Source organism: Malaya genurostris, chromosome 2 (assembly GCF_030247185.1).
Source record: "Malaya genurostris strain Urasoe2022 chromosome 2, Malgen_1.1, whole genome shotgun sequence".
NCBI classification, from domain to species: Eukaryota; Metazoa; Arthropoda; class Insecta; order Diptera; family Culicidae; genus Malaya; species Malaya genurostris.
The window spans coordinates 115,936,815-115,964,059 of NC_080571.1; the positions used below are offsets into that span (position 1 = coordinate 115,936,815).

General features: G+C 37.3%; 1 protein-coding gene across 1 annotated transcript; it reads left to right on the plus strand.

Moving 5' to 3' along the window:
• The first annotated feature begins 10,958 nt into the window (after positions 1–10,958).
• LOC131432369 (zinc finger protein 239-like) lies at positions 10,959–12,818 on the plus strand. Its single transcript, XM_058598601.1, has 3 exons — positions 10,959–11,103; positions 11,165–11,301; positions 11,358–12,818. The coding sequence occupies exons 1-3, from the start codon at positions 10,990–10,992 to the stop codon at positions 12,775–12,777; spliced, it is 1,671 nt and encodes a 556-aa protein (XP_058454584.1). The 5' UTR covers positions 10,959–10,989; the 3' UTR covers positions 12,778–12,818.
• The last annotated feature ends 14,427 nt before the right edge of the window (positions 12,819–27,245 follow it).

A 27,245-nucleotide genomic window follows, 5' to 3' on the forward strand; every position in this document is an offset into this window, starting at 1 on the left:
CATTAGTGAATACAGATAAATACAAATTTTTTATACAAAGCAATACTGATGAATCTATGAAAATATCTGGCATCTCTGCTCCCACGTTTACAGCTTCTTATGTCAAAATAATGCTTATCCAGATCTCGGGTAAACTTCTCTAATCCCATTCTAATCCAGCGAGATCCCTGCTAAACTTTTCTACTCCCGGTAAAACTTGTTTGAGTTCAGACAAAGTTTAGAGTGATTTGCCCCTTGGATTTACCTGACTCGAGCGGAATGTAAAAATTGAGGAGTATGAGTTATGTCTTTTATAAAGCCAAGCTCAAAATTCAGGTCTTGACTTGAAACCGTTGTGTGAGAAGGAAGACATGGAAATGACCGACAACGAGCTGAGCTAGGCTAGTGCTCTGCGGTACCTGCATAACGTACGGTAAAATGATTTCTTTGTGGAATTCCACTAGTAATCCTCGAATAGTGGCCAACAAGGTTAAATACTGTTTCCACTGCTTCGCAATCAACCGACACAAAACAATTTTGACACCGGCATATTACACCGAATCTTACTGCCCAGAAAAGCTAGCAGTGAAGTGTACGGATGAATCGCTAGAAGCAGATCATTGTCCTCGTTCGTTGGTTTCATCCATAGTTTCGATTAAAATCCGAGAATCGAGTTGATTTAAATGCATTTCTGCCTAATTTGGACAAAGTTTAACACTAATAGAACTATTTCACCGCTTTCAAAACATGTTTATTTGTTTTGGGGTTCCTTGGTAACTAGTCCATAGCAACTTAAACAGTGTTGCTCGAAGAGATCATTTTTATCATTTACAAGGGGTCGCTAGATTTGTGGTAACTGGCGGTGAATCGTTAGAGAACAGTTTTAATGCTGATTTTTCTTCGGAGTGCCTGGTCGTGTCGTCGGGGAGGCCAACACGGGGCCTTCGTTTGCCGATTTTGAAACAGACCGTTGAACCGAATGCCATTTTTTTCATTCAACAAACCCGGCAGACAGAGGTCCATTGTTGAGCCATTTTTAACATGAGGAGTTGGAGCCACGTTGGACTAGTTGTTCGGCTGCTCGACCATCCATGGAAGTTGACCATCAATGTCAACTTCCCTCTCTGAGCAGCCTAGATAGCCGTGTAGTGTCGGTAGCGGTTTCCCAACTGGCTAAGAATAACGCTACGTTCCACCTGTACCGGTGGTATAAGTCCACTAAACAGGTAAGCCGTGTGGCATCCGGCGGAATTATTTTTTTACCAAGAATTGATCCACTGGTTTCCTGTTCCATGTCGTAAAAGGCCACAAAAATAGGAACTCCTAAGTCAAGGTGTATTTCCGTGCCGATGGCTGAATGGCTGCAGGAGGTTAAACAATGCAGTCGTGAACGGAATATCTTGGGGTTTTCCCTTACTGCGTTAAGCGAAGCTCTGGCACAGTGGACGACTTCTTTCTTCGCAACTCGTGGGATTTAAATGATTAAAACATTTAAAAAAATCCTTACATGGTTCGCTATAGGCGATTATAAGCCAATATATTTGGTTTCTTGTAGTTGTTGTACGATAAGTGCTGGAGGTGGAATGTTCGTTACTCTAATTGATAATGGTTAGAGTGGCACAAATCAATCTTCAGCATAAACGTACAGCAACTATGAATCTATCCAGACTTCTGCAAGAAGGTAAAGCTTCTATAGCTTTGGTTCAAGAACCATATTTCCAAAAGGGAAACTTCTACGTTGGAAAATTGTTAAATCCAGTCTTTGTTGCCTTCAATAAGAGCGGTATGACTAATCCACGTGAAATGCCTCGAGCATGCATACTTGCAAATAGTGCTCTCGATGTTTCTCTCATATCGGAGCTCACAACTCGGGATATTTGTGCTGTCACAGTTGGTATGACTGTTGATGGCATAGACAGGAAATATGTCTATTGTTCGGCATATTTACCGCATAACCAACCTTCGCCAAGCGATGACTTCAAAAAGGTTGTATCATACTGCTGCAAGAGTGATTTACCGCTTGTAATCGGCAGTGACATAAATGCTCACCATATCATTTGGGGCAGCACAGATATAAATTCGAGAGGCTCTGATATGATGGAATTTGTGAGCAGTACAAACCTGCACATAGTCAATGCAGGAAACCGTCCAACTTTTACGAGATCTGGAAGAGAGGAGATTTTGGACGTAACTCTCTGCTCTGATAGAATTGCGCATGAGTTGGTAAATTGGCTCGTCTCCGATGAGCTCGAACCTTCGTTGTCTGATCATAAGTACATATTCTTTGATCATTCAAACGTTAAATTTGATATTATCACATATCGTAATCCCAAATCTACAAACTGCGACCTCTATGAAGAGGGCTTGGCGATCAGATTTTACGGGTACCAACCAACAATTGAAATTCCAATTGATTTGGAAAATGTTGTCGACGAGACAAACTCACTCATAGTTGCAGCATATGAAGAGGCTTGTCCACTTCGGATTGTGCGAGCTACTAGAGGAACTCCTTGGTGGAATGCTGAACTTGCTAGACTAAGGAAACTATGCAGAAGAGCTTGGAACCACCGACGCAGAGATGGGTCGGGGGCATTCGTGTCGGCTCGAAGGGCTTACAAAAATGCTCTTCGATCGTCTGAGCGTAGTGGTTGGAAAAGCCTCTGCACAAATGTCTCTAGTCTCAACGAGGCTAGCAGATTAAATAAGTTACTTTCGAAGTCTAAGGACTTTAATGTCAGTTTCTTAAGAACTTCAGATGGTGAACACTTGTCTGATGAAGGTGATGTACTTCACTATCTTTTTAACACTCACTTTCCAGGATGTATGGATCCATCACCGACAGCTCTTCCCGAGACTTTTTCAGGTAGTTACGATTCTTGGGCCCTTGCTCGAAGCGTTGTGACGATTGAATCGGTCAAATGGGCAGTTGAGAGTTTTGCTCCGTACAAGTCTCCTGGAAAGGATGGAGTTTTCCCAGTGTTACTGCAGAAAGGGTATGAACATTTCAAACATGTTTTGAAGAAAATACTTACTTTTAGTCTTGCGACTGGATATATTCCAAGAGCCTGGCAGGAAATAACTGTCAAATTTATTCCCAAAGGCGGTCGCGACACTTATGAGGAAGCGAAGAGTTTCAGGCCTATCAGTCTTAGCTCATTTCTTCTTAAAACAGTGGAACGCATAGTCGATCACTATATCAGGAATGTTAGTCTGGGCGTGCATCCGCTACATGGAATGCAACATGCTTACCAGCGTGGAAAGTCCACTACAACCCTGTTACATGATGTTGTGTATAACATTGAAAAAGCTTTCTCACAAAAGCAATCTTGCTTGGGAGTTTTCCTAGATATTGAAGGTGCCTTTGACAACGTGTCTTTCAATTCAATTCTGGAAGCAGCCCGTGGTCATGGCATACCTTCAAGTATCACAAATTGGATACACGCAATGCTTAGCAATCGACTTCTTTGTTCATCGCTTCGGCAAGCAGAGATTAGAAAACTGAGTGTCTGTGAGTGTCCTCAAGGTGGTGTACTATCCCCACTTTTATGGAACTTAGTCGCTGATGGTTTGTTGAGGAAACTTAATAACCTTGGATTTCCGACTTATGGTTTTGCCGACGATTATCATATATTGATGACCGGTGATTTAATGCAGCAAGCCCTGCGATCTGTTGAACAATGGTGTTGTCAGGTTGGATTATCTGTAAATCCGGGCAAAACATCAATGGTGCTTTTCACTCATCGTAGGATAATCACAGGAGCTCGTCCGTTACAGTTCTTCGGTTCAGAGGTTACTGTGGTCGATCAAGTTAAATACGTCGGGGTTATTCTTGACTCAAAACTGAATTGGTCTGCTCACATTGATTTCAGGATTAAAAGAGCTTGCATGGCTTTCGGCCAATGCAGACGAGCTTTTGGAAAATCATGGGGACTCAAACCCAGATATATTCATTGGATCTACACAACTATTGTTAGACCAATTTTAGCATATGGATGTCTTGTATGGTGGCAGAAAGGAGAAGTCGCGACAGCTCAGTCAAAGCTAAATCATCTCCAAAGGATGGTCCTAATGGCGATGACAGGAGCATTCACGACAACTCCTACTGCTGCTCTAGAGGCGCTACTGTGCATTAAACCACTACATGTGTTCCTAAAACAAGAAGCATTATCTTGTGCATACCGTCTTAGGGTTACAGGGCTTTGGAACAGTAACCCATTAGATTATGCTACCAGCCACACTCGCTTGTGGTCTCAAATGGTTACGTGGGATGAGTATTTACTCGCTCCTAGTGACCTAACTCTCACATGCAGTTTTCCTTTCAAAACATTCAATGTGAGCTATCCTCTTCGTGAGGAATGGTTGTCTGGTTGTCTGGAACGACAACTTGATGAACACATAGTTTGTTATACGGACGGTTGTCTGTTGAATGGTCGTGCTGGTGCTGGTGTCTACTGTCGTGAAATGAGGCTGGAGCGGTCTCATTCACTTGGTAGATACTGTACTGTGTTCCAAGCAGAAATCTACGCGATTCTGTGGGGAGTACAATCGGCACTTCAGCAGAGGATCTGTGGTAAACGTATTTATTTTTCTTCCGACAGTCAGGCAGCCTTAAAAGCACTCAGTTCGAATGACTCACGGTCTAATCTAGTGATCGCATGTCGAACTCAAATCGAGGACCTCAGCATTTCAAATGCTGTTTACTTCTTATGGGTACCCGGCCATTCTGGTCAGGCATGTCCAAACACTGCACTGCACTGCGTGCTTCATATAACCACCGCCACCGCGTGTATTGAGAATGCCATTGCGTGCCCGTGCACAAAGAGAAACACGAAACGCAATATCCGAAGCCACGGTGCTCGTGGCGCTGTTTTGTTTTCGGCACTGGTGTTTCAAGCTTCGGCATACACCGAAACCGCGTATTTTCAGTTTCGTTAAACACCGGAGCTGAGTGTTTTCAATTTCGCGAAGGCACCGAAGAGCACCCATGCGTTGGTTATATTGTCAATCAATTGAATTCAATCAGACGCGTATTGATGAAAAAAGAATTAATCATTCAAATGCATTTTTCGTCATACCGTGGCGCTATAGGTGCTTCTAGTACAAGCAACGTATGTGGCGTATCGGAAACACTCGGCTTCGGTGTTTGCCGAAGTCAGGAACACTCGACTTCAGTGCTGCCCGAAAATCCAAGCACCGGTGTTTGACAATTACACGACCACCGCTGCGAGTGCTTTTTCTACTACGTTCGGTGTGTGTTTTTCAACACGGGCACGAAGCGTAGCATTCAATACTCCTGGTGGTGTGCTCACGAGTGAAGGTGAGTACCGTGCAGAACGGATCCGTGTTTTTGCCATGCCTGATTCTGGTATTACTGGAAATGAATGGGCTGATGAGTTGGCTAGAGCTGGTGCAACGAATGATTTCGTTGGTCCTGAACCAGCTTTACCACTTTCAACTAGTTGGATAAAGCACAAGATTCGTTCTTGGGCTGCATGAACACATGCCAGCTACTGGCGCAGCTTGCAAACTTGCGCTCAGACAAAAGCATTTCTACCAGATTTAAATCTGAAAATGTCAAAGTGTCTACTGCATTTCTCCAAGCATCATTGCAGTATTCTGGTCAGAGCTCTGACTGGACATTGCAAACTCAATTATCACATGGCTACTATTCAACGTGCTGAGTATTATTCGTGTGATTTGTGTGAATGCGATTACGGTACTTCATATCATCTGATATGTAACTGCCCCGCATTGACGCAGCTTCGTATCCGGGTTTTTGGTTCTCCATACTTGGTTGAGTCTGTGTATGCGGAGCTAAAATTGAAGGATATTCTCTCGTTTCTCACCCAATGTGGTAAGGAGCTATAGTCAGAAGGGTTCATCGTTCTTCCTGGAGTGAATGAATCCCTTCTGTATTCACCTTAAATAGGGTTTAGCAAATTGTTTGGCATCCTTTAGGGGGTGCCGAATTTACTTCTGCTCGTACATACTGCGAATCGTTCTGCATTCTTCCGGGAGTGCAGAATGGTGTCGCTTTTGTAAGATCTCTAAATCCTCTCGGGGGTTGGAGGTTTTATTAATAGCAGACTGTTCGGGACCTCTTAGGGGTGCAGAATTTACTTCTGCTTTTATGTGTTTTTGTGTCGTCATTTTTTCCCATCCTTCTAGTCCAACCCTTACCATTTCCTTTCAATCCTTCCCTCTTATATATCGGGAAAATGATGCTAAAAACAAATTGATGGCAAGGCACAAATCTCCAAATATCAAGGGGAACGTGCCATTTGAGCCAATTTGTTCTGATTCCTGATTCCTGGAGCCACGTTGGACTAGTTTTACTGCAGAATTTCTGAAGAATTTCAAAAAGGTGGGATAATGATGTACGTTTATTTCGCACTGCGGATATATTGTGTTGTCAAGACATGAATTGTTTCCGCAGTGTTTTATCACAGAGTACGCTACCATACAGTAAATCCCAGTAAGGTCGAGTATCCAACGAATCGTACATAATCAACGTACCAACTATACACACTGAGCAAAATACCATAGTAACCGTAGCCTGTTTTCCATTATCATTTCAACTATACGCTTAAATAGTAGCAACAATCATGATATATGACTATTCACCATCTGTATTGTATAAATTACTAGACAACAAAGACTACGACTTGACTAAACTATTTGTATATATGACTTTTCTGGCATGGTCATCCTGACAATGGTAGTCATCTCAAATATAAGAACAAATAGTTAAAATCACCATTTCTAGTAAGGTGAAATTGCTCTCGAGCCTTAATATATAAGAGGAGCTAAATAGTTATTGCTACCATGTAAATATGTCCACAGTATAATAATGTTACCATAGATACATGGTTTAAAAGAAATTATGAAGTTTGAAAACACTATTCATGTAGTCCATATCAAAAGAATTTATGTAGTAAGCACATTATCGTATAGTGTTTTTTAACCAACTATGTTTTTCATTTGTGCTCACTATACAAATTGTCAATAAACGGATGTACTTTGTTATTGTCACATAAAGTTACAATACAGCAGACAATTTCGTAACACATCAATGATTGATTTGAAAGTATATTGTACAATTTGGAAGGTCTTGCAGGTGAGTAAATTTTGTAGCCTTACTAGTTTCCATCGTTGAAATTAAATTTTTCAACAATTTTGCGGTAACGGCTGTTTTCTAGTGAAATCGAGGTCCTGTATAATTTTTATTATTCGTTATCGGTCGCTGTAGAAACAACATTAAGCGATTGATGAAAACGACGAATATCATCCGATTCCCGGATTCAAATCGCTCGAATCCGACGGAAGAAATAACAATATATGGCAGGTGGATATTGAGGTTTGCATCTGGACTTGGCTATTAAATTCTTCCATGATGCCCATTCCTGCTTCAGAAAAAAGTTCACCGAACAGAGCCTGGGATCAACAGTTGCAACCAAGCAATGCTGCTCCGTGTCTACGTTGATAATCAATATTTCACCAGGCACATCATCATTTGATTTGATGCAAAAATAAAATAGAATTCAATGAAACTATTTTGTTGTTCTTGTTCTAGAATTCAAATTCATACAACTTTTTAACATTAGCTCATGTTCTGCTGATCTTTAGCATTGTTGAATCAACCACTGCCTTTAGTTTCGAAATAACTAGAAGTGAAATGTCAAAAATACCATGGCTCTAGTCATAGCGAAAACTACAATGTAAATAAAGATTCGGTCATGGTCGTAGTAGTTATTCATACAATCTACTGTTCAATATTACTATTCTAGAGCCGATACCATTTACAGTAAATATGAACTTGACTATTGTTTAAATCATCTGATTTAATAGTCGGCTGAAAACCACTATACTCGCATGGTCAGGTTGGCCCTCTATATAGTAACTGTTACCATAATATTTTTCCAAGTGCAGATTTATCGGTACCCACTTAGAAAAAAACGTTCAACGGTGGTCCCTTCATTGGTCCAATACGTTGGATCATTGGTCCAATGAATGTCCAATCAATCGTTCAAGGGGAGGCCAACACGGGACCTTCGTTTGCCGATTTTGAAACAGACCGTTGAACCGAATGCCATTTTTTCATTCAACAAACCCGGCAGACAGAGGTCCATTGTTGAGCCATTTTTAACATGAGGAAATGGAGCCACGTTGGACTAGTTTTACTGCAGAATTTCTGAAGTTTTTTCCACTTATTTGTTTAAACTAACAATACATACCTGCACAATACTTCTACTTCACGTAGAATAACAAAAAAAATTCTTTCTATGTAAAGGTAACACTTAATTTTCATAATATTTTTGCAAGACAAAAAACAACAACAAACCGTTCCAGCAAATTGAACGAATATTTCGTGCAATATGTCGTTCAACAAGCGCTCAAAAAAAAAACAAAATTGAATGGCCTGCTGAGAGGGTATTTATACCAACGTTGTACCACAGACTAACAGACATGACAGTATGAGTAAATTCTTATAAAAATAATTTTTCGTGATGCACTAGTTCCACCTATATTGTACTGCGCGAACTATTTACTATTTGTATACCCCTTGTGTTATGTACAAGTTTTTTCACTAGTTGGTTTCCGCTCGTTTGTCAACACCGATCAGCTGCTTGCAGGGATGCCTGATTTCATCAAAATATTTGAAAATGAATCGTCACAATAAATTATTGGATTACGTTGATAATATATTTAACTTTTTCGCGTTGTTGGACTCAACGTTGTTCATCTAGACTATTTTTTTATTGTGTTGGTAGTTTTCATCCGAAATTAAGTGGCGGCAGACCAGAAGCAAGTAAATATTGTAACAAAACGGGTTCGATTTTGTATTGCGTTGGAGGATGAGAAGTAGGCACAATTATGTATATAGTTTTGGCAATATGTACTAAATCTGTATCCTGCATGAAATTCGCATGGACGTATACAAATTAATACATTACAGGTAATTCTGTATGAATGGCAACTCTGTTGGTGAATGAAAAAAATAAACACAGTCTAGATGACAGACAGGATGTTTTTGATAGGGTAACGTGGCGCCATCATGACACATGTGAGTACTGTCCCAAATAAAGGAAAATTCGAAATGACCGTTAAAATGATTGAAGAATCTAATTTCAGTGTCCTGTCTGTTAGTCTGTGGTTGTACCTGATATAATACCGATATATTCTCTAAAAATACTGATGTGTTCTCTTAAAATACACTCAGAAAAATAGTATGGTAACAGCTACTATATGGGACGTTTATTTAACCATACGAGTATAGTGGTTTTTAGCACACAATAAAATCAGATAATATTAACAATATGCAAGTTCACTTTTACTATGAATGGTTTTGGCTCTAGAATAGTAATTCTGAACTGTATAACGTATGAATAACTACTACAATTGGAATGTTTAACATAACCATGAGTACATATTTTTACATTGTACTTATTGTTTCATCTAGTGCCATGGTATTTTTAACATTTTACTTCTGGTTCTTTCGAAACATGGAATGAAGGTTAATTTGACAATGGTGAAGATCATTCAAACATGCGAAAACGTTCAAAAGTTATATTAATTAAAATTCCGATGCAAGAATAACAAGAATACATAAAAACCTGTTTTATTTTCCTAATACATTTATACACTAGTTTAACATTAATTAGTTTAGTAGTGATTACTACTACTTTTTTAGTCTAAACTACCATTAAACATGGAAAATCTTTAGAAATGTGTGAAATTGGGTAAGGTTAGGTTTTTTACGGATCAACATTTTTTTAAACAGAAACCAGTGTAATGTTGATTTCTCGAGTAATCATTTATTTGTTATTTCCAAACATTTGAAAAATTGTATCAAACCAAGTTTAATGCTCTATTCTGAATAAACGGTAGATTTCGCACAATGAACTAAGATCAGCATTACCACCTCAGAGTAAAAACTTTTTCTTCAACTTCTACTATGATTTTTCAAATGAATTTGCCCGTTTTCAAAAGAAATCGTTGAAAAGGTGAAGTAATTAGAAATTTTACTACCGATATGACCGCTCTTGCTGAAAGTATCATCTCTAAACAAGCAGCGCCTCTACATTTCAGTATTGCGACAATATGCCAATTAGATTTTTTATCGTGACGACACAAATGAACAAGTATTCAACCGAGAATTAGGTTTTGCACGAACATGACATAACCTCACAAAAATGAACAGAATGAACTTTTTTTGACAGTCGACGTGTACTTGTTTACAGTTTAAAAATTCATCAGAAGTTCATCGGTCGAATGTAAAAATTGCAAGTCGCCTCACACTCAACAGATTCATACATATATCGCTCCTAGATGCTGGAAACACATACAGGGCAATCTTTTTAGTTATTTTCACTGTGGAATACGTTTTCAACAGACACTTTTTCGTCATTTTTTCAATTTTTAACTTGCAGTCGCAAAACAAAACAAGTACACGGCAACTGTCAAAGATGAACTTGATTCATCGGCAATTAGGTTTTGCACGAACATGACATAACCTCACAAAAATGAACAGAATGAACTTTTTTTGACAGTCGACGTGTACTTGTTTACAGTTTAAAAGTTCATCAGAAGTTCATCGTTCGAATGTAAAAATTGCAAGTCGCCTCACACTCAACAGATTCATACATAAATCGCTCCTTGATGCTGGAAACACATACAGCGTAATCTTTTTAGTTATTTTCATTGTGGAATACGCTTTTAACAGGCACTTTTTCGTCATTTTTTCAATTTTTAACTTGCAGTCGCAAAACAAAACAAGTACACGGCAACTGTCAAAGATGAACTTGATTCATCGGCAGTTCATTTGTGTCGTCATCGTGCAAAACCTAATTCATTTATGTCGTCATCGTGCAAAACCTAATTAATAGAAGAGAAATTAAACAAAGAGATACTGTCACTTGCTTATACGCCCTTTTGAAAAATTAACCGAGATATGTCAAATCAAACAAAATTGTTTAGTTTTGTTTTCCTATAAATTCAAAAATTGTAAAAATGGATGTATGTCGTGTTTGTATGGTTGAGGAAGCTGATGTTTTTCTTTCCTTGTTTTCCAAGTTAGAAACGATTCTGATAGCGGAAATGGTGAACAGTTTCACCGGGTTAGAGGTCAGTAGATTGAACATTTTTCTTCTATTTCATTTTAATAGTATTTCTATTAAAACGACAGATTGCAAAAGGAGATGGACTTCCACGATTTATATGTAAAGAATGTTCCGACGATGTATTGAAGTCGTACAAAATCAGACGTAAATGTTTGGACTCCGATATGAAACTCCGAAGCTTGCTGGAAAAGAATCGTGAAAAGTGCCTCTTCAATGCTAGGATTGGCGTTAATTTAACTGATTATTTTTTCATTTTAGAATTAAGGTAGTAGAATTATATCTTAAGAAAGAGGCATTGAAAGTAACTTCGGACACCGAAACGAAGGGAATCAATCAATTATCTTATGTATCTGCTGATGTTATAAAAGATGTCGCTGAGAACAACAAATTGATGACGCTTTTGAATTGTCAGGGTGAAATACCCTGTAATGAAGAACATGATCGAACAGATGCAGATGAGGAAGTTTTGAGTGAAGAAAGTCAGCCAACGAGAGATTGCTCAGGTGTTAAGAAGGACGAAATAATTATAACATCCGCGGTACTTGACGAACGTTCAAATAGTAGTGTAGGAGATGAAGCTCAGTATACAGTAGATCATCTTTCTGATGTGGATCATACGCAAACGGATAAAACTCAGAATGAAGAATACGAAATATTACAAAATCCCACAGAAGAAGAATACGAATATGCTGAGTATTTGGAAGTAGGCCAAGAGACGGCTGAAGAATTGCAGTACACAATTGAAACGGATGTCGGCGAAGAACAGATTGTTCTCATTCAAAAACTTGATGAGCCTTTACAAGAAGGAAAAATTATCTGCTGTGGATGCGAAATGCGTTTTCATGGGCCTGAGTATTTGCAACAACATTCGACTGATGTACATGAGAAAATGAGAATTAGGAATAATGCCAAACCGTTCGAATGTTCGGTTTGTTTCAAGCGGTTTGTAAGTGAAAAACGTTTACATTTCCATCAAACGTATGTTTATCGAGAAAAGAATCACGTTTGCGAACAGTGTACAGCGCGATTCACTTGCCGTGGTTCTTTACTAAACCATATGAAAACTCATGCCGATCGAACATATACTTGTGAAACCTGTAATAAATCCTTCTATACTAGTAGCACATTACAATCCCATAGGTTGTTGCATTCAGACACAAAACAGTTTCTGTGTACCGAGCCTGATTGTTCGAAAAGTTTTCTTCGGAAATCCGATCTTCATATTCACCTAGTTTCACATTCTGATGAGCGTCCCTTCGTCTGTGATATTTGTTCCAGCCGGTTCAAATCGAAGGCGCATCTCGTTCATCATGGTAAAGTGCACACTCGCGAAAAACCGTACAAATGCAACAAATGTGAAAAAGCTTTCGGTACATACTCCGCCCGGAATGTGCATCAATTGGCGCACGAAGGTATCCATCCGTACAAGTGTCAGTTTTGTGACAAGATATATCAACGCAATACAAAACTGCAGGTCCACATTCGGCGCATTCATACCGGTGAGCGTCCTTTTGCATGCGATATATGCAAGGATGAACGGTTCTATCAAAACTGGGAACTGACTGCACACAAGAAAAAAGCCCATCAGATAGAAAAGGATAGCGACCGCATCTTAAAACAGGAAATTACTGACGAGGAAGTATCTCCTGTAGCAAAGAAGTCCAAGAAATGTAAATAGTGATTATTGATTGAAAATAATTACCGTTTTATTTCAATTAGTTGTAAAATAGTTTGAAAATATATCTTTTTAATATATTGATTATTTTGAATTTTATAACATATTCTCGAAATAAACTCATCCAATCACACTCATTTGGAGTGATATTTGCCAGGATTGACATTTTAATCATTCGATTGTTTAGAAGTTAGAAGAATAGATTCTTTATTTGAATTGTGAGATACAGTATCAATCCAATATTCAACTTCGATAATTTAGAAAAAAAAATAAAACCACTATTGTTTAAACTAGATATAGAAAATCAGTAGTCATGCAATCAAACCATGCCGTATTTCAGAGAGTTCTGACTTTAACCATATCAATTAACATTTCAATCTGAATTTTCTGTCTGCATTGCATTGCATATTAAATTCAGGTCATTTGATCGTGAAATCAATGACATAGGGCTATGATACCAATAACCAGCAAAATAGTAAAGTCACGATGCTATTTTACCGATTACCTGACTTTCAATCCACGAATTGTGATAAAATCGAAAACAATAACGTAGCTCCGGTTCTAAGAAGCAATACCGTAGAAAAAAAGTTTGAAAATTGTTCAATATTGCTGTTTTAGCTTCGCGAAAACTTGAAGCGAATGCTTCTAATTTAATCTAACTCTTGAAGTCGAACAGAGATAACAGATCTCATTCTAACTAATATTCCGTATATGAGATGATTACTGGAGCTGAGATAACCCTATTTTTACATCATTTTAGTTAAAAATTTAAATCGATTGACACGCTCCTGTTATGTGCATCTATCAAGTCGTAAATATACACGATTTTTTGTTATGTGTATGCTAGATCATACTGATGTTGCCATTCAAAATTGTACAGACTGTTTTGTCATTCGGAAATATTATTAAAATTACCTGCTTGAATAGCAACATTTTTTTGCAAGTAACCTACCCGTCTCATCACTAGGTAGTTTCAGAACGATATAAAAAAGTCGGTTGTCTTATGAGTACATTCATTCTTGAATTTTCAGTTTCTCAGTGATGTTGTGCGTATACTCTTCTCTTTAAAAGTGGTTATGTATATTGTCTTGTAGTGCTATGGTGTATTTTCTAGTTGCAGCTTCTGTATACTTTCCCTTCAAGTCGAAAACAACATAATTGTTTAAAAACCATTTATATTACGATACTCTGAAAAATGTTTATTGTTAAAATTATTTAAAACTAATTTCAATGTTCGATTAAATAAGTTGAATTCAGTTATTTTAAGTTTGCCATTTTTGTCGCTTCTTCTGTTTAAACATTGATATCGATTATTTAAGTGAGATTGTTTAGGTGGTGGAGTTCATTTTTTTTAAATAACTCCAACGATTAAACGGAAACGTGAATAAGAGAAGTCTACCTATCCACATTTACGTCCGTTTGAAAGTATTAATTATGTGATCGGAACGTTACAGGTAGTTTAAATAGTAAGGTAATTGCAGTAAATATGTGGTGGTTGTATGTACTCTCTTGTGTGGTTACATGCTCTCTTTTCTTGTGTGTATTGTGTTTTAATTTTTGAAATTATGCATTACAATCCGAGTGCTTTTCATTGTTAATTTTATATCAAATACTAATCTAGGTTTTATTGGTAGTTTATTTTGATTCACAACTGTAAAGTGAGGTAGATAGAAATTTTTTGGATTGTACTCGCTTGTCTCTGACAGCGTTAGCTTTCACGCATAACCTTTCTGTAGATATTCTTCAATTTTAATCATGTACCAATTTTTTATCTCAGGAGTCTTGATCATCTTTTACTATTGATACCATAGCCTTTTTAGAGTAGCATTAAAACTTTTTTGAAATTGGACATTGTCATCCTTCCAAAGTAAGCCTATTTCATAGCTTCCTTCATATTTTTTCGTGTAATTCATGATTGAACTAGCTCTACTTGTTTTGATTGAACTAGCTCTACACTCCCTTTGGCACTAATTACTCTGAATGCTTCTGTGCTAAAGTATTCTTCAATCTTTTCGTTAATGAATTGTATTGTGGTAATTTCTCTCCAACTAAGCTTGGTTTTTTTGTGCAACTGGCTCATTGAATTTAACAGTTTTAATTACATTTGCAACGATTAGGTATGAATGTGGCAAACCTAATTATTCTTGTTTTCTAGAGTAACTGGAATAATTTGGTATAAAATTGAATCATTTGCTTTCGTATGGAGAATTACTCGGTCCATATTCGGGGCGTCGTTATTTAAGTTCTTGTGTAGTAATGAATGATGTCTTTTTTTACATTCATTCGTGCCACATTTTTTTGACAATTTACATTCTCTTGCTTTACGATTCGTGATGATGTACGTATACAACAAGCGTAACATAATCTTTGTTTGTTCACCAAAGTGTATCTCTGTTGAATGTCCAGTTCCTTAAATTTGGAACAATCAACTGTTCTATGTTTGTCTTTACATACAAAACATCATAGCTCTTTTAACCCGCGAATTTTCGCGCTATTATTTATTTTCTTTTCATGAACGAGTATTCGTTCATTACGTATTGGCTTTTCACTTTTTCAGAGAGTAGCATTGTCGCCAATCTTTCATGGGGTTTCAACCAATCGTTGAAATCTTCTAAATTAGGGATGAAAACATTATCATTACCTAAATCTTTCATATCAGCAATGTATTTCAACCATTGTTGATGTAGATTACTTGGCAACTTGGCTACTAAATCACTAATCAATCTCGGATCGTTTAAATATTCTTCGTGTTTTATTACGATCATATTATTAACCAATCGGTCAATCGACGTTATAAAGTCTATGTCAGTTAGAGGTAATTCAGACTTCGGATTCCTTTGAGTAAGGACATCACTTAGTAGATTGGTATAGATAATTCCTGGACTTCCGAATTGCAGATTTATTTTTTTCATTATAAGCTCTGCATTACCTTAATCAATGAGCAAGGTACTCACTAATTTTAAGGCGTCTCCTTTCAAATATTTTTGGAGATGATTCAAATTTTCTGATTCGTTTCACTGCCAAATTTTCCTTCGATTGCACAGTAATACCAGGTGAAGCAATAAGATTGTCAAATAGCGACACAACTTTTCACTCAATAGTAGGCTTAACTTTTTTCGGAGACCCAATAGTTTTACACCGCCAATCACGTCGGGGTCACCATAAAAATTATCGCCGGTGCGAAATTTTTTTCCTACTCAAAGTAGCTCTACCTCTATCCAAACGGGATGGGTTTTCCCTTTCAGAGAAGATACAAAAGAAAAAATATATATTTATTTCCTGTCTATACTGTGTGCCGATTTTGTCTAGAGGCTACATCCTAACAAAACATTATACACATTTTCTAACTCAGGCTATTGTCTTAGGATCGGCCTGGTTTTCCGATTTTAATTACGGCCGTCTTGTCAGAAAAAAATCTTCCATAAATATTAAAAATTAAATCGAGCGTCCGCGACAACAAGCGTAACATATTCTGTGTTTGTTCACCAAAGTATATCCGACGACACGACCTGCCACTCGTCTATCAAAACTGTATCGTAAATTTAACTACCCCTCAGTAACTGGAAATGTCAAATCGGAAACGCTAGTGAATTTTTTTAAACTGGCAGCACAAGTTGATATATTTATTGATTTTGAATAACAGTCACCATATCCTCGGTTACTGCATATCGAAGGCAAGATGAATGTAAACAAAATAAATTTCAGATCGGTTATTATATTACGGAACATTTTAATGGATTTACCTGACTCGAGCGGAATGTAAAAATTGAGGAGTATGAGTTATGTCTTTTATAAAGCCAAGTTCAAAATTCAGGTCTTGACTTGAAACCGTTGTGTGAGAAGGAAGACATGGAAATGACCGACAACGAGCTAGTGCTCTGCGGTACCTGCATAACATATGGTAAAATGATTTCATTGTGGAATTTCACTAGTAATCCTCGAATAGTGGCCAACAAGGTGAAATACTGTTTCTACTGCTGCGCAATCAACCGACACAAAACAATTTTGACACCGGGATATTACACCGAATCCTACTGCCCAGAAAAGCTAGCAGTTGAAGTGTACGGATGAATCGCTGGAAGCAGATCATTGTCCTTGTTTGTTGGTTTCATCCATAGTTTCGATTAAATTCCGAAAATCGAGTTCATTTAAATGCATTTCTGCTTAATTTGGACGAAGTTGGACACTAATAGAACTATTCCACCGCTTTCAAAACATGCTTATTTGTTTTGGGGTTCCTTGGTAACTAGTCCATAGCAACTTAAACAGTGTTGCTCGAGAAGATTATTTTTATCATTTACAAGGGGTCGCTAGATTTGTGGTAACTGGCGGTGAATCGTTAGCGAACAGTTTTAATGCTGATTTTTCTTCGGAGTGCCTGGTCGTGTCGTCGGTATATCTTTGTTGAATGTGTATTTCCTTAAAATTCAAACAGTCAACTGTTCTATGTTTGTCTCTACATGCGAAACATATCATAACTCTTTTAACTCGTGGATTTTCGCTAATATTTACTAATATTATTTTTCTTTTCATGAATAATATGCTAATATTTATTTTCTTTTCATGAATGAGTATTCGTTCATTACAATACGTACGGCTTCTCACTCTTCTCTGAGAGTAGCATTGTCGCCAATCTTTCCTGGGGTTTCTACCAATCGTTGTAATCCTTTAAATTAGGGATGAAAACATTATCGTCGCTTAAATCTTTTGTATAAGCAATGTATTTCAACCATTGTTGATGTAGATTACTTGGCAGCTTGGCCACTAAATCACTAATCAGTCTCGGATCGTTTCAATATTCTTCGTGTTTTATTACGATCATGTTATAAACCAATCGGTCAATCGACGTTATAAGGTAATTTAAGGATTCCTTTGAGTAATAAAATCGTTTAATAGATTCGAATAGACAATTTCTGGACTTCCGAATCGTAGATTTAACTTTTTTCATAGTCAGCTCTGCATTACCTTTATCAATGAGCAGGGTACTCACTATTTTTGGAGACGATTCAAATTTTCCAATTGAGAAAAACCACCTTCTTCTGTAGTTTCTTAAAATGTGGCTTTAAAACGAGGCCATACCTTGTATGAGCCATCGAAATACGGCAGTTCTATCAAGGATTGCCTTTTGAGAATACTTAAGACCTTATTCTCTTGTGGTTCGATTTTCATTTCGTTAATTGAATCCACCAAATTTTTCATGGAATCCCTTTGGATTCTCAACATTTCTTCAAACTCTGAATGGGGAGAAGAATCTCTTTTCTTTAAGCTTAGAATTTCTGATTCGATGGTTTTGCATTTAATACATAACCATCGTTCAGATTTTCCCGGTCTTCTAAGTAGTTTAGCACATGACAAATGAAACCAACGGTCACATTCGTCACATGCCACTAAATCCTCTTTATTGTTGGGTTCATTGCACAATCTGCAATGCCCGTTCTTATTGACTACAAATTGATGCGTCATTTTAGTAGAGCAGTTATCTTACAAAAGTTAATCTCTACTTTTCCAACAATATCGTAAATACTTTATCTTCGAAAGGATTTAATGGTTTAGGCAAATCTGAAGTTTTAGTTTTTATTGGTTGTACATTGAAATTAACTTGCATTCGCTCTTTAAAAAAAACAATTTCGTTTTCCTTTCTTCCTTGTTTACTAAACCATATAGTATACTGTCATTACTCTGTATCTTACAATCAGAATCTAATCTAACTACGGCCACTTTATAGGGTGGCGATAGTATTGTATTCTGGTAGTGGATTACGGTGCTTGTCGTGTCGCTGGCGTAGTAGAGTACCTGGTTCTCATCCGTGAGTGCAGTGATCTTCGCATAAGGTGGCGTTAAATGCGTAGTATTGCAGGGTTTTTTTAGAAACTTTATGCGCTACCAATCTAGACAATGCTTGATGACAATGCTTGAATCTACTATAAAATTCCCGTGTTCGGTTTATCTGTACCGGCTCCGTAGATGGATAAAAGTACTTCTCGTTGTGATCAATCATTATGCGACGATTTGCTATGTTGATGAAGTCGTGGGTTTCCGTATGAGGCACCGGGATGACTCGGAACATTTCATATTCCGTTTTGCTTACTATTATAATGTACATCGAGATGATGATGGTGAAAAACTTCCGTTTTTTAAGAAATAAAACTACTGGACTATCCGTCCAATTTGGTGTCTGTAATTCATGGGAAATAACATCCTTCGCTTTAACCATAGCAGAAAAACTGTCTAAGTCATCTACGTAATGATTTTCGATAATAGCTTTGACGGCAATTGGGCTGTTGCTCAAATTTTACAGTATTTTTATTTTTTACAAATTGAGCACATGCAGGAGAACATGTTGCCCTTTTAATTTCATATATATCAATATCCTGATTCTCGGATTCCCGGAAAACAAGTCTTTGTGACCTTTGGTCTTCCATTCTTATTTTTACTTGGTGAAACATTTCTTGAATGTCACCCGATATCGCGAATTCGTTTTCTTTAAACCGGATCAAAACTCCGATTAGACTCGCATTCATGTCAGGACCTGAAAGGAGTTTTGAATTAAGAGAGATGCCATTTACCTTGGCCGCAGCATCAAGCACCAACCTAAGTTTAGGAGGCTGTTTATTTGCATTTATTACGGAAAAGTGAGGTATGTAATTTATCCTCTTGGAATCATTTCTTATTTCTGCCGGAGTTATCTTTTGAATATAACCCTTTGATTCATACAAACTTGTTTGTGTACCAAACTCGCATTGAAGGATTATTTTTCATTTTTCTTTCTTGTATTTATAGTGTGCTTACTGCAGCGTTATAATTTTCTGGAAATTCTACTTCAGCTTCCTTCCATAAAAGTCCAATCTCATATTGGTCATTTCCATAATACTTAGTGCTCTTTCTTCATGTTTCGATACAAGCGGTTTATTTGTAAATTTTATCCTCATATCTTCAATAGAAAAATAATTATGCATCATTTTCGTTATAGAGGTTTCCTCTTTATTCAATTCTTGATGCACGGCTACGGTATGGGTATGCCGTTTTTCTTCCATACAATACCCACCCTAGTCTTGTTTTATTTGCAATAGATTCGTTAAATCTGCCAGATTTAGATTCAAAACTCTGAATCATGTAAGCATGAGGTAAACCAAGTAGTAATTTTGGTATGCCATCTTTATATCCTTCCAACTCCAAGTCGGATAAATAAGGATACCGTTTTTTCATTGAGTCTGCAATATTAATCGATTGAGACGGTAAACACATCTCCTCTATTGTCCGTACATTTCTTAACATGTAGGATCGATTGCTAGATCCGGTTATACGCACCGAGACCTTCTCACTTTAACTTCATTCAATAGTAAACTTATAGATGATCCCAAATCAAAAAAATGAAAGAATTTTAGTTCTTGATTTTCCGTTACTTAACGTAACCGGAATTATTTGATAATAAATTCCATTACCTATTTTATTATGATGAAAAATCTGATTATTGATATTTGGAGCATTATTATCCTTGTTCGAATTTTGTTTAAAGTTTTCATGCAATGCGGGGTGATGATTCTGTTTACAATTTCCGATATTGCATTGCCGAGGAAATTTGCAATCATTCTTAAAGTGATTGGAAAAGTTGCAGCAACCGAAACAAATTTTATTTTTTGATAAAATTTCGTTTCGATCTTTAACGCTCATCTTCTTAAAGACCGAACATCCCGTAGTTTTGTGATTTAGATCACAAGTAAAACATTTATATCTTTTTTGTTTGTTGTTAAATTAACCATCTAATTGAGCGTATAGACGTTCTTTAGACTTGGGGTTTATTGTTTTTTCTCCTTTTTCAGATTGCAACATCGTCGCAAGCCTTTTATGTGGAATCAGCCAATTACAGAACATTTCTAAAGTTGGTGGACTATAAACAGAATCATCTTCCCCCCTATCAATTTCATGCTTCAACCGTTGTTGATGAAGATTGGTAGGAAATTTGGCTGATAAATCTTTGATTCTTAACATAATCAATTTTATCTAAAGCTTTAATATTTATAACTAGGTTTTCGACTGTAGTAAAGTCGATCATTGTTTTGGGGATGTCGAAAGTCGGACTTTTAATTGTAAGCACGTCTTTCAGTAACCATTCATAAATTTGGCGAACACTGCCTAATTGTTGTTTTAAAACATACATTATTTTTGTAACGTTTCGTTGATCTAACAATATAACTCATCTTCCTTTGTAGTTTCTTCGAAGGTGGCTTAAATTTAGGCCATACTTTATATGACCCATCAAAGTATGGCAGTTCCATCATAGATTGTCTCGCTATGATTTTTATTAATTTTTCAGAAAAATCCACTCCTCTGTTTGAATCACTCACACCAGATGGACCTGGTAGAATGAATTCATTTTTAAATGAACTGAGCATTTCAGAAATTGCATGTTGTTGTGCTTTGAACATTTCGTTTGTTGTATATTTAATGACCTCTTCATGGGCCGTTATCATCTCACTGGTAGAAGTGCAAATTGCTTCTCTTTGCGTTTCTACCATTCCTTTGGAGCCTTCCAACTCTAGGGCTTTCAATTTATTATACAAATGAGAACATTTTGGACAACTCCAATAGTCTCGTTTTGTTGGTAAATATTCGAGTTTTACGCATTGTTGGTGGAACCAACGATCGCACTCCTCGCAACACACCATTGCATCTTCATTTTCTGGTTTGTCGCAAAGTGGACAGTGACTAGTGATGTATTTTTTTACTCGATTAATCAAAATAATCGATTAAAAGGCTAAAGTGATCGATTATTTGTAATCGATTAACGACAGTGCCACTAATCGAGCTAATCGATTAATAGCAATCAATTAATCGAGATTTATATCAGTTAGGCTGTGAACCATTTCGCGGTTAATTTTAACTTTTGGCTGAAATCTGACACTTGAGTGGTTATTTTGATGTTGTCAAAAATAACTCTGTTCGAGAGCATGGTTATTTTTGACAGATCGATGGTTATTTTCCGACACTGAAAAAATTCAACCAACAGTTAAAGTTAACCGCGAAATGGTTCACAGCCTTAGTAGATAACGTTTAGCCTTAGGCTGCAGACATAGTGGGCGCGAGAAGCTCAGCCGAGCTGATGACTAACATTGGCAAATCAAAAGCGAGAATGACACTAGTAGCTAATCAAAAGGACTTAGAGTACAAGTGAGAAATCGGCTCAACTTTCACTCTGACAGGGTCCCTCTGTTTTGCTGTAAGTACGTTTCCTGCTTTGGTCAGCGCCAAGCTCGGCTCAGCTTCTCGCACTCACTCTGTACGCAGCTTAAGGCTAAACGTTGCTATGATGAGAGTTGCAGTTTCATCTGTCTTAATTCAAGGAAATATGAATTTCAGTTTAAATAGTGATTTTTGATCCATTCTGCCCACGGTTACAATGTTCATACATTTTTCCATCCGTTTGATCATAGATTTTATTGAATTTTCTAGACATTTCAACCACATTTTCTTATATTTTTGCTTGCTGTATGATACACTAATGGTAAAGATTTGATATTCAACACAGATTTTCATTTGGCAGCTCAGATTCTGTTTAGAATAATTTGCTCGATTAATTGCATTAATCGATTAATGCTTTATAGTACTCGATTACACTAATCGACTCTTCTTTTATTAATCGAATACCTAATAATCGATTAATACGAAAAATCAGACATCACTAACAGTGACCATTTTTGTTTTTCTTATATACAAAAGGTTCCATTTACTTGCCTTGTTGCCAGATATGTGACTTTGATCCAACCGTCCGTCGAATAAAACTTCTGCTCCGCTGCCGGTTTGGTTTGCACCAGCCTTGTTGCCGGTTATCTTCCAACTGTCCGTTGGAGAGTTTAGGTTGCCGACAATGTGTCGGATTCCAATCACCAGCGTCTGCGCCGGTTGACCGAAGAGTGGAAATAGAGAGTGATTCTCTTCTCACCACTCGATTAAGAATCTATGCTGGTGAATATAGTCAAGATTAGATCCTTTCTTATGCATAGGCGAATAGAAACATAACGATTCTATGCCATAAAGAATAAACTATGAATTCTGTTTATCCAGCTTGAGGATAAGATTGGTCCTTTTTTATTACCCTAATTTCGGTACTTAAACTAGCTCTACTTGTTTCCCTTGAAACTCTCCTTTGGCATTAATTACTCTGAATGCTTCTGTGCTAAAGTATTCTTCAATCTTTTCGTTAATGGATTGTATTGTGGTAATTTCTTTATTCATCATAACATGATTGTTACGATTTGGTTTACCCTGTACTCGCCCTGATAAAATCCAACTAAGCTTGGTTTTTTTGTGCAACTGGCTCATTGAATTTAACAGTTTTAATTACATTTGCAACGATTAGGTATGAATGTGGCAAACCTAATAGTAACGTGGGATTAGCATTATTGTAAGTCTGCAATTCAACATAATCTGTGTTTGTTCACCAAAGTATATCTTTGTTGAATGTCCATTTCCTTAAATTTGAAATAGTCAACTGTATTACCATTCTTGAATTTTCAGTCGCGTAGTGACGTTGTGTAACATATTATTATGTGGTTATAGTGTTATGGTGTATTGTGTTTAACTTTTTCAATAACATTTTCTATCTAAATTGTATTTCCTTAGTTTCGTGATAAATTGTTCAGTTAGATTTGAAGAGCTGATTGTGATTTCTATTACTGTATGATGTTATCCCGTTGTTCTGACGAGGGATTTTCCCGACGTCTTTGATTAAGGAGGCTGGCAGGAGGAGGCTAGCTCATATACCGAGTGAGCTAGGCGACACTTCCTACAGGGGATACGCGTTAGTTCTACTTAGTAGTACGATAGTGCACTGCTCGTTCGGATAATTTTAGTTCTACTGCTTACCTACCACAGCTTTTTGGTCTTCTCTGGATGAATGACGCAGTCGAATGGCTCTGGACTTCATGTATGTGCTTGTTTTAATGCTGACCTTAAATTTTCTGGACTTGGTTTCCGCTGCTGGAATGAAGCCAAGATATCCTCCAAAGTGCGGTACTGAAAGTGGGTTAAAGGTCCAACCGACATCTTTGCTTTTGATTTGTTCCCGATTGGTTCTGTTTCCGCGCATTTCGCTCCTTTCACGGAAGTTTTTCTACGCTCCTGCGTGTGTTCTTCTGGTGCGTGAGTCCCAGAATCTACTCTCGTCTTTCTGAAGGGGTATGTAATTGAATCTGTCCGGCATTCTTTTAGGGCGGCCATCTGCGGCGCGTTTGGTCGTGCTCTTTTTATTGTACATGCTGAGCAAGCTCTTTCTACTCTTTTAACGACCGATTTCAAGTTGTGGATGCTAAACTTTTGTTCGATGGCGTCTATTACTACTCTTGTATTTACGTGGAAGTGACGTTCGTGGTAGGACTTCACTATTAGTAGGACTATTCGATGATGTTGTGGTAGTATTATTGGTATCTTCACACACATCTTACGTTTGGAGTCATTGTTTAATCGACTTCCAGATCGCATTACACTTTCGTCGTCCAGAAATGGTACTAACTTCATTAATGGGCTTTGTTTTGTCAAATGATCGTTCTCTACTAAATCCCTCATTTCGTTTGGGTATGATTCCCATTGTGCCTATCGATAAAGAAAGTTTTCTACTCTTTCTCGATCTTCCATGTTGATGCTTCTACGGAATTTCTTTTTATCCGTTATCCATAGCGTGAATTTGTATATAATTATTGTTTGTTTCACCAATTTCCACCAATCGGAATGTTCATTTTCTCGAACTACGTGGAAATCTTTCTCCGTATGTACTGCCATAAATTGTTTCAGTTCCTCCTTCGTTTCTAAGTACTTTGTTTTCGGCCAATCTATTTCTGGTTGTTTTAGGAATTCCGGTCCATGATACCATATTCTTTCCTGTCACCTGTTTCATTGCCTCGTCGGCGACTGTAGTAATCAATCTTGTGCCAAGTACGGCTGCTTGTAACTCTAACCTTGGTATTGACAACATTTTTAACGGTGCTACTTTTGATTTTGCTGTAGCTAGCGTTATATTTGTGTCTGTTTGAATATATACGCAAGCTGCGTAAGCACGTTCCGAAGCGTCGACGAATGTATGAAGCCTTACTGATGAAGAGACGCCGTCGGTCATACATCTTGGTACAGATATTTGAGTTGATGCTTTTATTTCTTCAACCCATTGATTCCACTGTACATATAAGTTTTCTGGAATGGCCTGTTTCCATTCTTGCGTTACTTTATGTAACTCTTGCATAAGTATTTTCCCCAGAATCGTTTTATTTGCGTACAGCCCTAATGGGTCGTAGATACTCATTAAAAATGATAGTACTTCGGCCTTTGTTGGTAGCCTTTTGTTTGTTCGTATCTCATTCGGAATCTTATCTAGGTTTACGTTGAGTCGTATTGAATCCTCGTCAATATTCCAGAATATGCCTAGAACCTTATCGTTATCCGTGACCTTCTCATCAATCTCCCTGATGTTCGAATGCTGCCTCCGTTCACTTGGAATGTTTGAGATCGTTTCAATGTCATTAGAGATGAAATTCCTGATGTGAAACCCAGCATTGTCGTGGATTTCAATCACTTGTTTTACTCGTTGCTGATGTTTCTGATGTTCCGAAACTGTCGATATAGTCGTCCACGTAATGTTGTTTAAATATGGCCTCTACTGCTTCTGGATATTGTTGACTATATCTTTCGGCGTTGTAATTTTTCACGGCTTGAGCACAAGCTGGAGAGCACGTGGACCCAAATGTCATAACCTCCATTACATAGATGTCTGGATCCCGTTTTTCACAATCCCTCCAAAGGAATCTTTGCGCGTGTTGGTCTTGTTTCCGTATACGTACTTGATGGAACATTTCTTTGATATCGCTTTGATATTGATATTGCAACATCTCGTTCCCGGAAACGTATTAGCAATCCATACAGTGAAGTTGTTTGATCGGGTCCAGCCATTAATGCCGAGTTGAATGAGGTTCCTTGAATTTTCGCCTTTGCGTCAAAAACGAGTCTTGGTTTTGGTGGTATTTTATTCTTATTTATCGTAACGAAATGTGGTAAATAAAATACACGATTGTTTGTCTCCTGCAATTCTTTTGGAGTAAGTTTACGTATGTAATTTTTCTCCTCGTATTCTTTGAACGTCTTAATCGTCCATTCTTTTAATTCAGGCGAATCTCTTAACCCTCTTTCCATTTTGGTCAGACATTGTAGCGCGTAGTTGTAACTATCTGGGAATTGGAAAGCTGGATCTCTCCATAATAGTCCAATTTCGTACCTATTGTTACGATATTTCATTGTTTCTTTTATTGTCGTTTTGGCCTGTTGCAACTCTTTTGACTCAGGTAGGTTTTCGAGAATTTTAACACCGAAATCTTCCGTTGAAAAATAGTTTTGTAATTGTTCGTCTAGCCTTTTCTCCTCGTCGTGAAGCATCATAACAGCTGGTAGCTGTTCTACATTCTTTCTTCACTTCTACAATTTTTGCGCATCTCAATAAAGACCAGTTGAGATGGCTTTTCCCATTCAGAGAAGATGCAAAATAATAAATTGGTTAACGGCTTCCTACTTCATCTGAGCTTTTATTTCCATCTCATACATTCATCTCATTACCTTGAATATGAAAAATATCTTACACCGTACCTGAACCAAACTGTGAAATGTTTTAAAATGATTATTTAAGCCATTGTCACACTTTCCCATTGAAAGAAATGGTTTCAAATACTTCGGTAATCGTTTTTTTTCATTGAAAACAAACTCACTTTTCAATTTAGGACCCATTTTCGTCTCAAGATGTACAGTTTGTCATGTTTCTGACTATCTACTAATCGATTCGTCTCAAAACAAGATCACTATTTCGCGCGACTACACTACTATTGAATGCTGGATGGCTTCATAATTAGTAATGTTTACTTGCCCCTTGTTTCATTAACGATTAAAAACTTCACAAATTACCCGACAAGTAATAAAAGTCTTCAAAAATATGAGATGAAAATTTTTCACTTATTCACTTGATTGCGCTATTTCTTATCTATCTGTACTGCGTTCTGATTTTGATGTCAAGACGCAACATCCTAACTAAACATTTTACAAAAAATTCTTACTCGGCCTATTACTTTAAGATCGGCCTGATTTTCCGATTTAATTGATCTCTCGTCAACTCCTGTTTCCTTCCAAAAATAGTGTTAGTGACACCTTCATCTTCTTAAATTGGTAGAAGTTCCAAGTTTTCGTGTAAAAATAGATTACATTTGTGTGACTGGTTTTCTGTTATTTGAATAATTGAATTTCGTATGATCATATGATTATCAAATTTCGATTTTCCTTCAATAATCGTATTATTCATTAGTAATTCTAAATAATCTTTTTGGGGCATCATGTACCTGTTTCGATTTCACTGCCTACTACCTAATTGAAAAGTGTGCGTACATGTGTGTGTGTGTGTGTGTGTGTGTGTGTGTGTGTGTGTGTGTGTGTGTGTGTGTGTGTGT